Genomic DNA, 13585 nt, shown 5'->3' with positions numbered 1-13585 from the left:
TGCTCGGAAAGCCCCGATCAGTGGCCAGTAGTGGCTGTCCGCCATGGCAGCCCTCCAACTTTGTGAAATTACACTTTCGCCCCTTCAAATTTTGACCTTTTACACTTTGGCCCTATTCATCAAGCCCCTGATCTTTCTGAAATTTCCACTAGGACCCTCAAGCTCTAGGATCATCATTTCACCCCTTGAAGATTCTGAAAAATGACATTTTGACACCTCTCTCTAGCAATTTCGAAAAACTACACTAAGGCCCGAATCTTCGTTTTGACCTCAAACCCTTTTGTTTCCTCCTGAAACCACTGAAGGGTTGTTCCTTAAAAAAAACCAAAGCCCCCTCAGGATTTTGTTGACTTCCCGGAAGTCCCCTGTGATAATTCGATATTCAGCCCAAATCATGGCTGCATTTTTAACTGTACCGAAAACTATTCCCGATCAGATTTCCTTTGACCCCATAAATTATTCCTCGAGATGCTTGTCAATGCCACATTATTTTCCTTAATTAAGCATCTAGGCTCCAAGGCACTCCCTGTAGCTGATTCGGTCATTTACTGCCATTTCAAGCCTATTTTTTGATATTTTAAACTTACTTAAAATACGTTGCAACCTTATGAAAATATGAGGTATTACAATTGGCAACAGAATATTTATCAAAGTTTAGGAAGAACCCGAACTATCAAATGCAGGCAATAGAGAAGGATTTGATGGAAATATATGCCCTATCTATCAGTAGAGTTTATTGTTATAGGGAAAGAAAAAAGGATTTGAACAAAATTAGACAAACCCTAGAAGAACATTATGGATGGTTGAGGGATTATATTCTTGAGTTAAAGATGGTGGATCCTGAAGGCACATTTGAGTTGGGAATAGATAGGGATAATCAGAATAATGAATCTATATTTAAATGGTTGTATATAGGTTTCAACAGTTTGAGAAAAAGGTTTATTGAGGGTTGCAGGCCTATTATCAGTGTTGATGGTGCTTTCTTAAAGACTCTAACAGGTAAGGCTTTTTTAACTGCAATTGGAAAATATGGAAACAACTAAATGTTTCTAATTGCATGGAAACAAACAGACATCAAATCGACGTCTAGGAAGGGGTTTAGGGCCATTATGGCCTAAGGTAAGGTTACCGATGCAATGGAGCCACCGAATTAGCCAGAAAAATGGCCGGAATCAGATATAAATAGGGAGTTTTTGGCCGAGGGTTTCATCAAAATTTTCAGTTGAAAATTCAAGCATTTGGGGAAAATGGATAGAGAGTTTTTGTTCTCCAAGTGAAAGAGGGAATTTCTGGAGAGTTTGAGGAATTTTGGTGTAGTTTTGAGGGTGTTTGGAAGTCTCACTGAAAATCGAGTACTCATCGGAGTCAAGAATTAATCAGCCAAATCGAGGGGATTTTGCCCGAATTTTCAAGCCATCAGGGGGTCTATTGTGTTCGGAATAGAGAATATAGCAATAAAGAGGAATAAAAACAAGGAAATCAAGCAGAAACTAATGGTTGGCGACGGGAGGACAATTGAATAAGACAATCGGAGAAGGAGCATGGAAAACATGCGCAAGGCGCATGGGTGTGGGTGTATGAAGGTAAGAAAAAATAAAAAATAAAAAAAAGAGAGAAAATGGGAAAAATTTTGAAAAATCAGGGAATTTATTTTGTATTAATTTTTTCAAAATTTTGGTGAGGAAAAATATTAGGGCACGTGTTTCGAGAAAGCTTAAATAGTTAAATCAGGTCGAGCGATTCATCCCAAAAATTTACACGTGAAATGGTTTACCTAAATTGAGTGTGAATTTCATGAGGGTTGCCAAAATAAATGCGATTTATGTGCATCTTATCATATATGTGTGTGTTATATTGCCTAAAAAATTGTGATATTGCATTTGGCATGAAATTATTGGCATATCGTTATTTGTGTCATCCATGTTGAGCAAGGTGGGATGGGATGTTGTCCTAGTAGCGTGATTTGCATTTCTCCAAGTGAGTTTTATCGGAATGACTATAGAAGTATCTCGTGTTGTGTGTGATTGTCGGGATGAGTGTTGAGGGTTCTGTGCCAGAGCTAAAATGCTAACAAAAAGCTACCCTAGGGTGTCAGTTGATTTTATGTCCATGCATCATACATTCATGAAAATTATTTTAAACCCTTATTTAGAATATTTATTTTCTAATTTGGACTTTATTCTTGGAATATTTAACATTTCAGGTGAGACAAGCAATGAGAAAGGAAAAAAGATTGTTGAGATGTGATTGTATTGGTAGTTATGTAATAAGTTTTACACTCGTGCTAGGATAAGTTGTGAAAATCTTGATAGGTGGCATGCTACAGCTATTATTATGTTAAATTTTTCTGTCGGATATTGTAATTTTTATGGTTATTGAGAACAATATTATATGGATTAATTACCTTTATGATTACAATATTCCTTTAAGTTTCAATTTTACTTCCGTAAGTATTTAATTTACTATTCCTTAACTTATCATTTGGAATGTTAAATATATATTTTTAGGGATTTTAAATATGGTATTTTAAAAATTTTGAGATAGTATTGTGAGAAAAAATATATATATTTCAAAAAAAAAAAATCTCAGAATAGTGATACAACTTGGAAAGGCGAGTCGTTACAAAATTGATTGAAGCTTCACCCATTTCCAAATTGGATGTCATCTTAATTGAGACAAGATAGTAAAATTTGATTCAATTTGATGATTAGCCTTAAGTTTCAACATTGTCGATATCCTCTAATTTATGCGCTATAAAATATGTATACAACATTATTAAATTAAACTAATTTATACATAAAAATAGATTATTAAATATTATCAAGTCATAACAAAAGCAAATAAACTCATAACAAAAAAATATATTACATTTAGTGGAAGCCTACCTAAACTACTACTTATTCACTCTAAATATCAAACACAAGCACAAAAATGGAAGTCAGAAACAATTGAAAATAGGGCTACACATTTGATTTGAAAAATAGCTACAAGAAATGAACAAAATTTTGTGTTGCTTGTATAAGGCAATAGGAACCAATATGAGATTCCACCAAGAGATAGAAGACGGGTGGGTTGAGAGACATAACATAGCCTAGAGAGAGAAGCTCATACTCGAGAGAGAGAAAAGTCGATGCTTAGCCAGTGCCAATGGTTTCCATCGTCGTAGTCGTTGATTCGGTCACCTTTGAACTCATGCTATTGTCGATTCCAAATCCGTCAACTCCATCGCCGTTGTCGATTCAGTCACCTTCAAACCCATGCTCCTCCGTCATTATCGAACCCGTGCGTCGCCTTCGATTACAGTGAGTTTTCGTCGTTGTCGGCATGGTCTCGTGGCCCTCTTTGAAACCTTAGTCAACAATCACGAAAATGGGTGATGTCGAGAAGGGTGTTTTATGCACAACCAAAACGTCATCGTTTTGGCCATGCTCAATTACAAAAATGACATAAACGACCCTGTTTTAGCTAAGTTGTTAGTTATTTGATATATCACCAACCACGTAAACTTAGGCACACACTTGCTAGATCGATGATAAAATTGAAAGTTCGATGATCAAATTGAAGCAAATGTCAAATTAGGATAAAATTAAAAATTAACCTAAAGTTCAGAATATATTTATCTATTTGGCCTATTAATGCTAAAGTCTAGACATCTTTCTTTGTTGTTTTTTTCTTTTCCGGGGCAATTTCCAAATACCTTTCTTCTCCTCCTGTCTGATGCCCATTCAAGTTTCAACTCTTTGCCCTTTGGTGGTTCAATTGGATCGTATCGACATCAAATAGGGTCCAAACTTTTCAACCACGGGTCAATGAATCCAATCTAACTCGATTATATTAAAAATTTCTTTAAATTATATATATACATATATATTTAACTTATATTTAGTTAAATTGTAATAGTTGTTATAGATTGAGAATTGCCATTAATCCAAGCTAAGCTTTGGTTCAATGCTAAATGCTTAGTCATGCTAGAGGTGCAGGGCTCTTATAGGAAGAGGATTTGGGCTTATTTTGAGCCATACGTGGCTTGGCAGTTTATCCTTATCATTGTATCCAAAAAATTGGAATTGAACTTAATGGTCTTGTCTTTGCGCAGCCGTTTGTATCGGAAATGGAACAAAATTGTGTTTGTTTCTTAGCTCTTGTCCATTGCCCCTGATTGTCTTCTACTGTTAGCCTTTGGACTAGGAAATGGTAATGATCTGAGAATGGGCAATGTCAAGATTTGATCGAATTTCTCTTTGGGATCAATTGCTATAAAGATTTTACTAGATGATAAAAGGGCACTTTTAGTTTGAACTATAAAGGTTGTCTTTCTATACGTACAACTTTATCTTTCTTTTCCTTTATAAAGAAACTATTTTCATAACTCGAATTTATACTGTTACTAAATGACAATAGAATATGATATGTGGTGTCCAAAGAAAATGCCAAAAGCGTATATATGCTTTGGCATCATGCTTATCCTGCCTGTTTCCTCTAAATTATGAAGAGGTAGAGACCACATCAACAGCAGCCAAACCAGCTGTTTTGGTCATAAAAATGAAGCTGAAAATTAAACCTGGAAACTGTTTGAGCTCAAAGTAACATCATATCTTCAACAACTTGCAGCTAGATATATATATATATATAGATGACAATTTTGAAGGCAATATTATTGGTTCAAGTTTGACAGCTATCACTCACTGATCAGATCACTGCTCCATATAAACCACGGAGACTTGATAGATATTCAGTTATCTCAATTGATCAACCTACTTGGGGAAGAAAACCAATTTTCAGATTTGAAGGAGAGAGAATAAAAGCAGCAGTGGTTCATATAGATTTGTAATATTCTGATCCGTGCAGTAATAGCTGCAGCAGATTAAACTTGGTTCAAGGCGACACCTTTCTCTCTCGGTCTCGGAGGAGGTCTTCACTCTTCAGCAGAAGCTACCAAGTAGGCATAGTATCAACATATCTGTCGGACCCTCTACCAAGTAGGCATAGTACCAACTCTGCATTTAGGAACGGAAGTGTAGCATTTATCTCCTATGAGTGTGTTGAGCACATAACATTATAATCCAAGGAATCAATCATTATACATGGCAATCAATAATTGATAATCAAGTGATAAAATCATCTCAATGGTCTTTCAGTGGCCTACCAATTCACATCGTATACTAAGGCACTATATGAGTGGATCTGACCTTTTTCTTGAAGTCTCAAATTAAATCGAGATACAGTGTAAAAGGAGATGTCGTGCACATCAAGAAGGCTATGCAAAATTATAAGGAAAACAACGGGGATTGTAATATAACATGAACGGTTGTGGTGCAAAGGGTGGGATATCGATGCCCCCCAAGTGTACTTTAAAGTTTTTCAGTCATTTCACTTCATATTCCTATGCTAACACCACCAAAATACTTTTTCTTCTCAAATCTAAACGATCCTTAATATATTTTCATAATCCAACATGTTTTTAATATTAACTAAAATTGAGAACAAATGATACCATGTCAATAAATCATTTTATATTTATACATGAGAATAAATTTTAAAGCATATATGTTCCGAACCTAATCATTGTATATATATTGTCATCCAACAATAGGTCGTCAATATAAACTTTTTGCTAAAATTTTAGCCTAAAACTAACCTAGTATTTTTTCTGTCAACTTTGAAAAAATAGGGGGTTAGAAGAGCAATAATAGAATTAAGAAGGGAGGGGGGGGGGGGGGGACCGTGCCAAGGCAAAAAGGGGCCATGGGTCGAGGCCCATGTTCCAAACCAGGGTTTAAGCCCTTATGATTCATTCAGCAACGACCGGAGAAAAGCCAGGTGAGCTTTCAAGTGAAGGTTAGCAGGTGTTTGGCTTACCCTTGTTTTAAGTTATTTAGCTTTTAAGTTAAAAATTTGATACTATTTAAGCTAATAATGTATTTGAATAAATATATTTTTAAGTTATCAATTAATAGTTACGTGTTTGGTTTAAAAGAGCTAATAAATTATCAAAACTTGATAAAAAGACTAAAATATATATGGTATTAAATGATATAAAATTTTATCATTAGATATTAATAAATGATACATAATTATTAAAAATATATTAATATAATATTATTATATGTATTATATATGTTATATATAACAATAATATATATTATTTTGTATTATATATATAATGTATTGTTATGTTATTATATATATATATACATACATGCAGGGCGATAAGGGCACAGAGAAAGGAGATAGGGTGGGGGCAACTGTCGATGGGGTGACAGACGACTAGCGACGGTGGAGAAGTTGAAGTAGATGGGGGCAGCGGCTGATAGGGGCAATGGCTGATGGGAAGAGGCCAGTGAGGGCGACGATGATGGCCAGCAATGGCAACCGGAAGAGCTGGGGCTACAGTAGTAGGAGGCAGAGGTTGAAGAAGAAGGGCATGGCTAGAAATTAGTAAAAATGATGAAGATAAAATGATAAATTTAACGATCAACGTAGCTTATATATAATAAACGTTTTACAAAAGCTCTTTCTCATCATCTTTTGCGTTTAAGCTATTTAGTTTAAACACTCTTTTTCTTAATAACTTATAAGTTGTTGATATAGTTTATGAGGATCAAATCAGTAATCCAAACACCCTCTTAGAGGAGCGTTCATACCGGAGTTCGGCTGGCGGTGATCGGTATTAGCCTTCTTGTCTCTTCTATTCTATCTGGAGCACTGCAAGCTCCTCTGGCTGAGAATGATAGGATCTCATCTGATACAAGACCGGGTTTTATATGCCTTCTCCTAACCAACTTGGTGCAAAGTGGTAATTGTAATCAACATGACTGATTCCTGCATTATCTCTCAAACTGCAACATCATGTGCTTCATATGGTTGAAGCTCTCTAGCTAGCAGCATTAGCAGCAAAGCCAGCCCAATAAAATTGAAGGGTCTCGGCGAAAAGATTTGTGAGGTCTTTGAGTATTAATTTTTTTTATAAAAAAATAAATAATATATTTTTTTATAGAAACATTTTATCATTTTATTAAAAAAAATTAAAATTCAATCAACTAAAAAATATAATAAAATATTTATAATATTTTGTATTTAATTTTTAATAAAATATTTATTATTAAAAAATAAAAATATATATTACAAATTTTAAAAATTTAGGGCCTTCCAATTTAGGGGCCTTATGCCATAGCATATATGATTTTATGGTTGGCCAGTCCTAATTAGCAGATACAAGTTCCACCATTCATGTTGAAGGTAACATAACGTTTTGGTGCTCAAGTGGAGAGATACTAGCTTTTTCCTTGTATCCAAAATAGTGATTTTTCTTTTTTCCTTTTTTTTTTTGGGGGGGGGGGTGGGGGGGGGGTGGGGGGGGGGGGGGGGGGGGGGGTGTTGTTTGACAAAACAAAACAAATTACAGGGAGAATTATTTAGGAATGGGGACAGACCTGAGACCTCCTTAAGCTTGTTCGGATGAATTTCCGGTTTGTCCTTGAAAAATTGTTAAAGGACATTGAATAACAACAAACAAAAAAGAAAGAAGAGAGAAATTTTCTCTTGGCTTGGTTCAGACCTTGCTACGACTCGAATTTTTCCATCTCTATATTGTTGAACTGTAACTCTGTCTGGGGATGTTATCCACTGTCGGTCCCAAGCCCGGATAAAGGAGGAGGGTTGTGTTAGGTAGCCGACAGCCAACGTAAAACTTAGTCGGATCCAAAACATGAACTCTAGACAAATTATGAAAAATCGTTTGGGCGTGAGCGTAACCCTTCATAGCGACGCGCTACACTACTCCCGTGTAGTGACAAGTGAGCTAGGGCCGTTGCATCGGCGCCCGGATGTAGTGATAAATGAGCAAGGGTTCCCGCATTTGCTTGGACGGATGTGGGTAAAGAAGCTAGTCCAAAATCAAAATCAAAACCAAAATCAAAACCAAAATCAAAATCAAAACCAAAACCAAAATCAAAAACAAAATCAAATTCAAAGTCAATGCCAAAAACAAAATCAAATCCAAAGTCAAGACCAAAAACAAAATCATAGATTAAGGATTGGGTCATGGAACATAGGAACATTAACATGCAAAGCTATGGAAGTGGTGGATGTGATGATTAGGAAAAAATTTAATATTATGTGTCTTCAAGAGACGAGATGGGTAGGGAAAAAAGCAAAAACTTTATCAGAAGCTGGATATAAAATATGGTACACAGGAACTGATCGAGCGAAAAATGGAGTGGGGATTATTATGGTTAAAAGCTTAATAGATGTGGTAGTGGATGTAAAGAGAATAGGGGATAGGATTATTATGGTGAAGATTAGTCTAGGAAGAATGACTATGAATATATTTAGTACATATGCACCACAAGCGGGGGTTAGGTGATGAGATAAAAGCAAAATTCTGGGAGGACCTAGAGGGACTCATACAAATGATACCAAGAGGAGAGGAAGTGATTATAGGAGGTGACTTAAATGGGCACGTGGGTAGAGACGAAAACGGATATATAGAGGTACATGGAGGGTATGGATTCGGGGAAATTAATAATGAGGGTAAATCTATCCTAGATTTTGCTATGGCATATGGGCTCATTATAACCAATACTAGGTTCAAAAAACAGGACGAACACTTAATCACATATAAAAATATCACCTCAAGCATCCAAATAGATTACTTCCTCATGAGACAAGAGGATCGGTTATGTTGTAGGAATTGTAAGGTGATACCGGAAGAGTGTTTGACTACTCAACATAGACTTCTAGTACTTGACGTCCAAGTAAGAAATTGGAAGAGAAAAAATCACATAAAACAAAATCCAAGAATCATGTGGTGGAATTTAAAAGGGGAGAAACAACTAATCTTCAAAGAAAATTAAGGGGTAGAAGAGAATGGAATGGAGAAAGACAAACAAACCAAATGTGGAAAGAAATGGGTAATGCTCTGAGAAACACGGCAAAGGTAGTCCTTAGAGAGACAAATAGTAGAGCCCATAACCTTAAGGAGTCTTGATGGTGGAATGAAGAGGTACAATTGAAAATTAAAAATAAGAAAACTTGCTATAAGGCGGTATATCAATGCAACAATGAAGAAAATCAAAAAATTATAAAGAAGCAAAAAAGGCAGCAAAAAGAGCTGTTAGTGAAGCAAGGTTAAAAGCATATGAGAATCTATATAAACGACTTGATACAAAAGATGGAGAAAGGGATATATATAAATTAGCTAAAGCAAGAGAAAGAAAAACACGGGATTTAAATCAAGTGAAATGCATAAAAGATGACAATCAAAATGTTTTAGTAAATGAGGGAGCGATTAAGGAGAGATGGAAAGAGTATTTCACAAAATTATTCAATGATGGTGGTGACACAAGAGTTAGGTTGAGACATCTTAGTAACTCCGAATGGAATGTGAGCTATACATTCTATCGACGCATAAGTTCAAATGAAATAAGGCAAGCATTAAAAAAGATGAAAAATCATAAGGCAGTGGGACCAGATAATATACCAATAGAAGCATGGAAATGCATGGGAGAAGAGGGCATCTCCTGGCTAACGCAACTATTTAACGCCATCCTTAAATCAAAAAAGATGCCAGATGAGTGGAGGAAGAGTACTTTGGTTCCTATATACAAGAACAAAGGAGATGTTCAAAACTGTGAAAATTATAGAGGAATTAAGTTAATGAGTCATACCATGAAACTCTGGGAGAGAGTAATAGAGCAGAGACTCAGAAAGGAAACAAAGATATCAAAAAATCAGTTTGGTTTCATGCCTGGTAGGTCAACAATGGAAGCTATATATTTACTGAGGCGTCTAATGGAAATGTATCGAGATCATCAGAAGGACATACATATGGTGTTTATAGATCTAGAAAAGGCCTATGATAGGGTCCCTAGAGAAGTATTATGGAGGGTTTTAGAGAAGAAAGGAGTCAAAATAGCCTATATACAAGTCCTTAAGGACATGTATCATGGTGTAGAGACAAGGGTCAAAACATGCGGAGGGGATACTGAACCATTTACAACTACAATAGGACTGCATCAAGGTTCTGCACTAAACTCATACTTATTTGCCCTAGTAATGGATGAACTCACTAAAGATATTCAGACAGATGTGCCATGGTGTATGCTATTTGCAGACGACATAGTGTTGGTGGATGAAACAAAAGAATGAATGAACACTAAGCTTGAGTTGTGGAGAAACAATTTAGAATCTAAGGGATTTAAATTAAGTAGAAAGAAAACAGAATATATGGAATGCAAATTTAGTAAAAATGCAAGAGTGGATGATGTTATAATAAAATTAGAAGACCAAATCTTACAAAGAAAAGACCATTTTCGATATTTGGGATCAATGATTCAAAAAGATGGAGAAATCCACGAGGATGTCGCACATAGAATTAAGGCAGGTTGGCTAAAATGGAGAAATGCATCGGGGGTGTTATGTGATGGTAAAATCCCATTAAAATTGAAAGGAAAATTCTATAGGACAGCTATAAGACCAGTCTTGTTGTATGGCTCAGAATGTTGGGCAGTCAAATACCAGCATGAGCAAAAGACGAGTGTAGCGGAGATGAGGATGTTAAGATGGATGTGCGGACATACAAGAAAGGATAAAATTAAAAATGAAGTTATTCGTAATAAGGTAGGAGTAGTGCCAATCGAGGAAAAGATGAGAGAGACTAGACTAAGATGGGTTAGTCATCTGAGAAGGAGACTAAGAGACGCTTCTGTGAGGAGAGTTGATGAAATAGAACAATTAGTCACAAAAAGAGGTAGAGGTAGACCCAAGAAGACTTTGGGAGAGACATTAAAATTTGATATAAAATATATGGATCTAAATGAGGATATGACAAAAGACAGAAATACATGGAAGTCTAGAATTCATGTAGCCGACCCCACATAGTAGGATAAAGACTGGATATGTTGTTGTTGTTGTTATATTGTTGAAGTGTGCGAAAGCCTGAAACTTGATTGCCTGGCTAATTTGAGAATTTTCCTATGTATCTGATGCATTTGCATGCCCGATCACATGAACAAGTTTCTTCCTTACCCTCTGTTTTTAAACAGCAGTGCGTTTGAATTGTCCACAAGGAATATGGATCAAAGATGATCTTCTTTTGGTGTTCGTGAAAGGCTTGAAGCAGAAGATCAAGCACGAGTCTCATTCTTTTAGTTCTTTTTTCACACTGCAATTTTATGAACTCATCGCAGAGCAGGAATGAAAGTTTTATGGAGTAATTAGAGGCTTGACGCAACCGAAGCTGGTGGATTTAGTCTGAACAGATTCATTTTGCCGTGAGAAAACTAAAATTCTCTTTTCTATGGGATGGTGGGACACTGCAGCCGACCTTTGATAAATTTGATTTGCTATCTCTTTGTTTTTCTTGTTTGTCTTTGTGGGCTCACAAGCTACAGCTGCAGCATTGTAGCATGGGCATTAACTATTTCAAGCATGCCCCATTGCCTCTTTTTTTTTATTAATGTTTCATCTCTCTGCAATTTTTCCTTTCAATAATATATTAGGAAGGCACATAAGACAATAGCTTGGACATGGAATATTTTCCTTCTGGACCCCTGCCCCACGGGCCGCCACATCATTCATTTATTTTTATAAATACAATCATATTACAAATATGCTTCTAGAACACCGTCTTACATAAATTTATGTCTGCTTTATCAGTGTTATGTAATTTCTAGTAATGATCTATATAGTTATATATTGCATTTCATAATATTGGCTTTAGTGAGTAGGTAAGCATTGCTTCTTTTATTTCCTTGCCTGTCAACCCCTTGGTTGTTGGAAAGAATGGAGACCTCACAAGCTATTGCCATTGAGAGCTTTTCGTGCAGTTGGTTGACAAACAAGAGATTTTCTTTCGATAGCCTCAGTGAGCCGCTGAGAACATCTTTAGATGTTCCCGGGGAAGATATCTCACAAGAATCTGATCATAAAATAGCAAGGTCAAAGAAGTTCTTGGAAGAAGCCCAGAATTTCAACTTTGATACTTCCTTCCCTAAGGCTCCTGCAACCCTTGTCCATGCCGATGAAATATTCTCTAATGGACTCATCTTGCCAAAGTTTGGTGACCTGGGAAATAAGGGGGCCTCCGATGCCTCGAGTTTGGCTCCTTCAAGTTCTTTAAGGACTGTTTGCCCATCTGATAGAATCCGCACTTATTTTCTCAAAAGATGGCGAAAATCATCAAGGAGAATCTTGAAGAAGTACCTTGGCTTTTTCAGGCCCTTTTGCAGGGAGGTGGGCTGCTCAAGAAGAGGCATTAGAGTGGATGATATTGACGGCAGGGAAGTGTGGGAAGAGGAGAGCTTGAGCAGTTCAACTCCCCAAAGAGGAAAAGGAAATTATGTGGGCAATTGGTGTGACATCAAGAGAAAAAGCATTAAAACCACTGATGATTCTGATACAGGATTAATCCGAAAGGCTAAAAGTTGGAGCAATTCACTACAGGCATCTCCACAACACAGTCCATATTATCCTACGGGTGACTGGAGTATCGACAGCTCGATTTATGAGGCCATTCTCCATTGCAAAAGATCTTTTGGTATGTCCATGTTCTCTTTGTTTCGGCAACCATTTGATAATAATCAATCATTGAATCTGTATATAGAGAGTTCAACTCTGATTGACCTCTTTTTTCTCTTAATTTTCAGAAAAATGAGAGTATTTATTTTGCTTAGGATAAGAAGAGAATAGGAGGAAGAAATGAAACCAGAGCTTATTGAAACACTGGGAGAGATCATCATCATCATCAAGCATCAAGCCTACAAGAACTTCTTTCATCATTTCTGTTTCCTCTTTCTTTCTGGTTTTGGCAGTATAGCTAAAGCTCTTTTTTTCTTTGGAACTATAAGAAAACAATTATAGAAACCAGGGTGCTGTATTCCTGATGAATTTACTCTAAAATAGTTCGATACACTTGTCTTTGTACTTGTTTGTGTAAAGGGATTTTTCTTTCCAGCTTGTTCTCTCCTCTCTCCGATCTCTTTGTTTTGGTTCTTTTATGATATTTTGTGGCCATTAAAGTGAAATATTACTCACTTTTGGTATGTTTTTATCAGTAAACTTTAGAAACTTCAAACAGTTGAACTTGAAGAGAAATCAATTACCTAAACCATTTTGAGTTCATAATGTAGTCTTTATGAAGGAAATATATATATGAGGTCCAGTTCTTGGTCTCGGCCACAAATGACGGATGACAGTTTATTGCACATATAGAGAACTTGTTGGCGTGTTCTGGGATTTAGTTGAGTGGAGGATGACAAAGCAACAATATTTATAATGATACAGGACATTGAAAGGGCCCTCACATGGCCTCTCGTCTTCTCTTTTTGTTCTCTTGTGTCTTCCATTGCGCTCATTCTTGAAGCAACCAAACCGGTTCTGGTGCTGCTTCCACCACGACAATGCCATGTGAGACTCTTCCTTTCTTTGGATATTATGGTAGTCAATTCAACTCAAGTCAGCAATACATAATCTATTTCTCTCCTACTAATATTGCGTTTGGTAGAATAGGGATAGAGGTAGAGAACTCGATCCCCCTTCAGAATTGCTACCTATTATCTATAAATAAATGTAACTCAATGAAGTC

General features: G+C 36.3%; 1 protein-coding gene across 1 annotated transcript; it reads left to right on the top strand.

The window, feature by feature from the left end:
• The first annotated feature begins 11728 nt into the window (after nucleotides 1-11728).
• LOC127802546 (probable membrane-associated kinase regulator 6) lies at nucleotides 11729-12954 on the top strand. Its single transcript, XM_052338398.1, has 2 exons — nucleotides 11729-12538; nucleotides 12648-12954. Exons 1-2 carry the CDS (start codon nucleotides 11785-11787, stop codon nucleotides 12653-12655), a joined length of 762 nt encoding a protein of 253 aa, XP_052194358.1. The 5' UTR covers nucleotides 11729-11784; the 3' UTR covers nucleotides 12656-12954.
• Nucleotides 12955-13585: the final 631 nt, after the last annotated feature.

Source organism: Diospyros lotus, chromosome 5, assembly GCF_014633365.1.
Source record: "Diospyros lotus cultivar Yz01 chromosome 5, ASM1463336v1, whole genome shotgun sequence".
In the NCBI taxonomy this organism is placed as follows: Eukaryota; Viridiplantae; Streptophyta; class Magnoliopsida; order Ericales; family Ebenaceae; genus Diospyros; species Diospyros lotus.
This window is presented reverse-complemented; position numbering and strand designations above follow the sequence as displayed.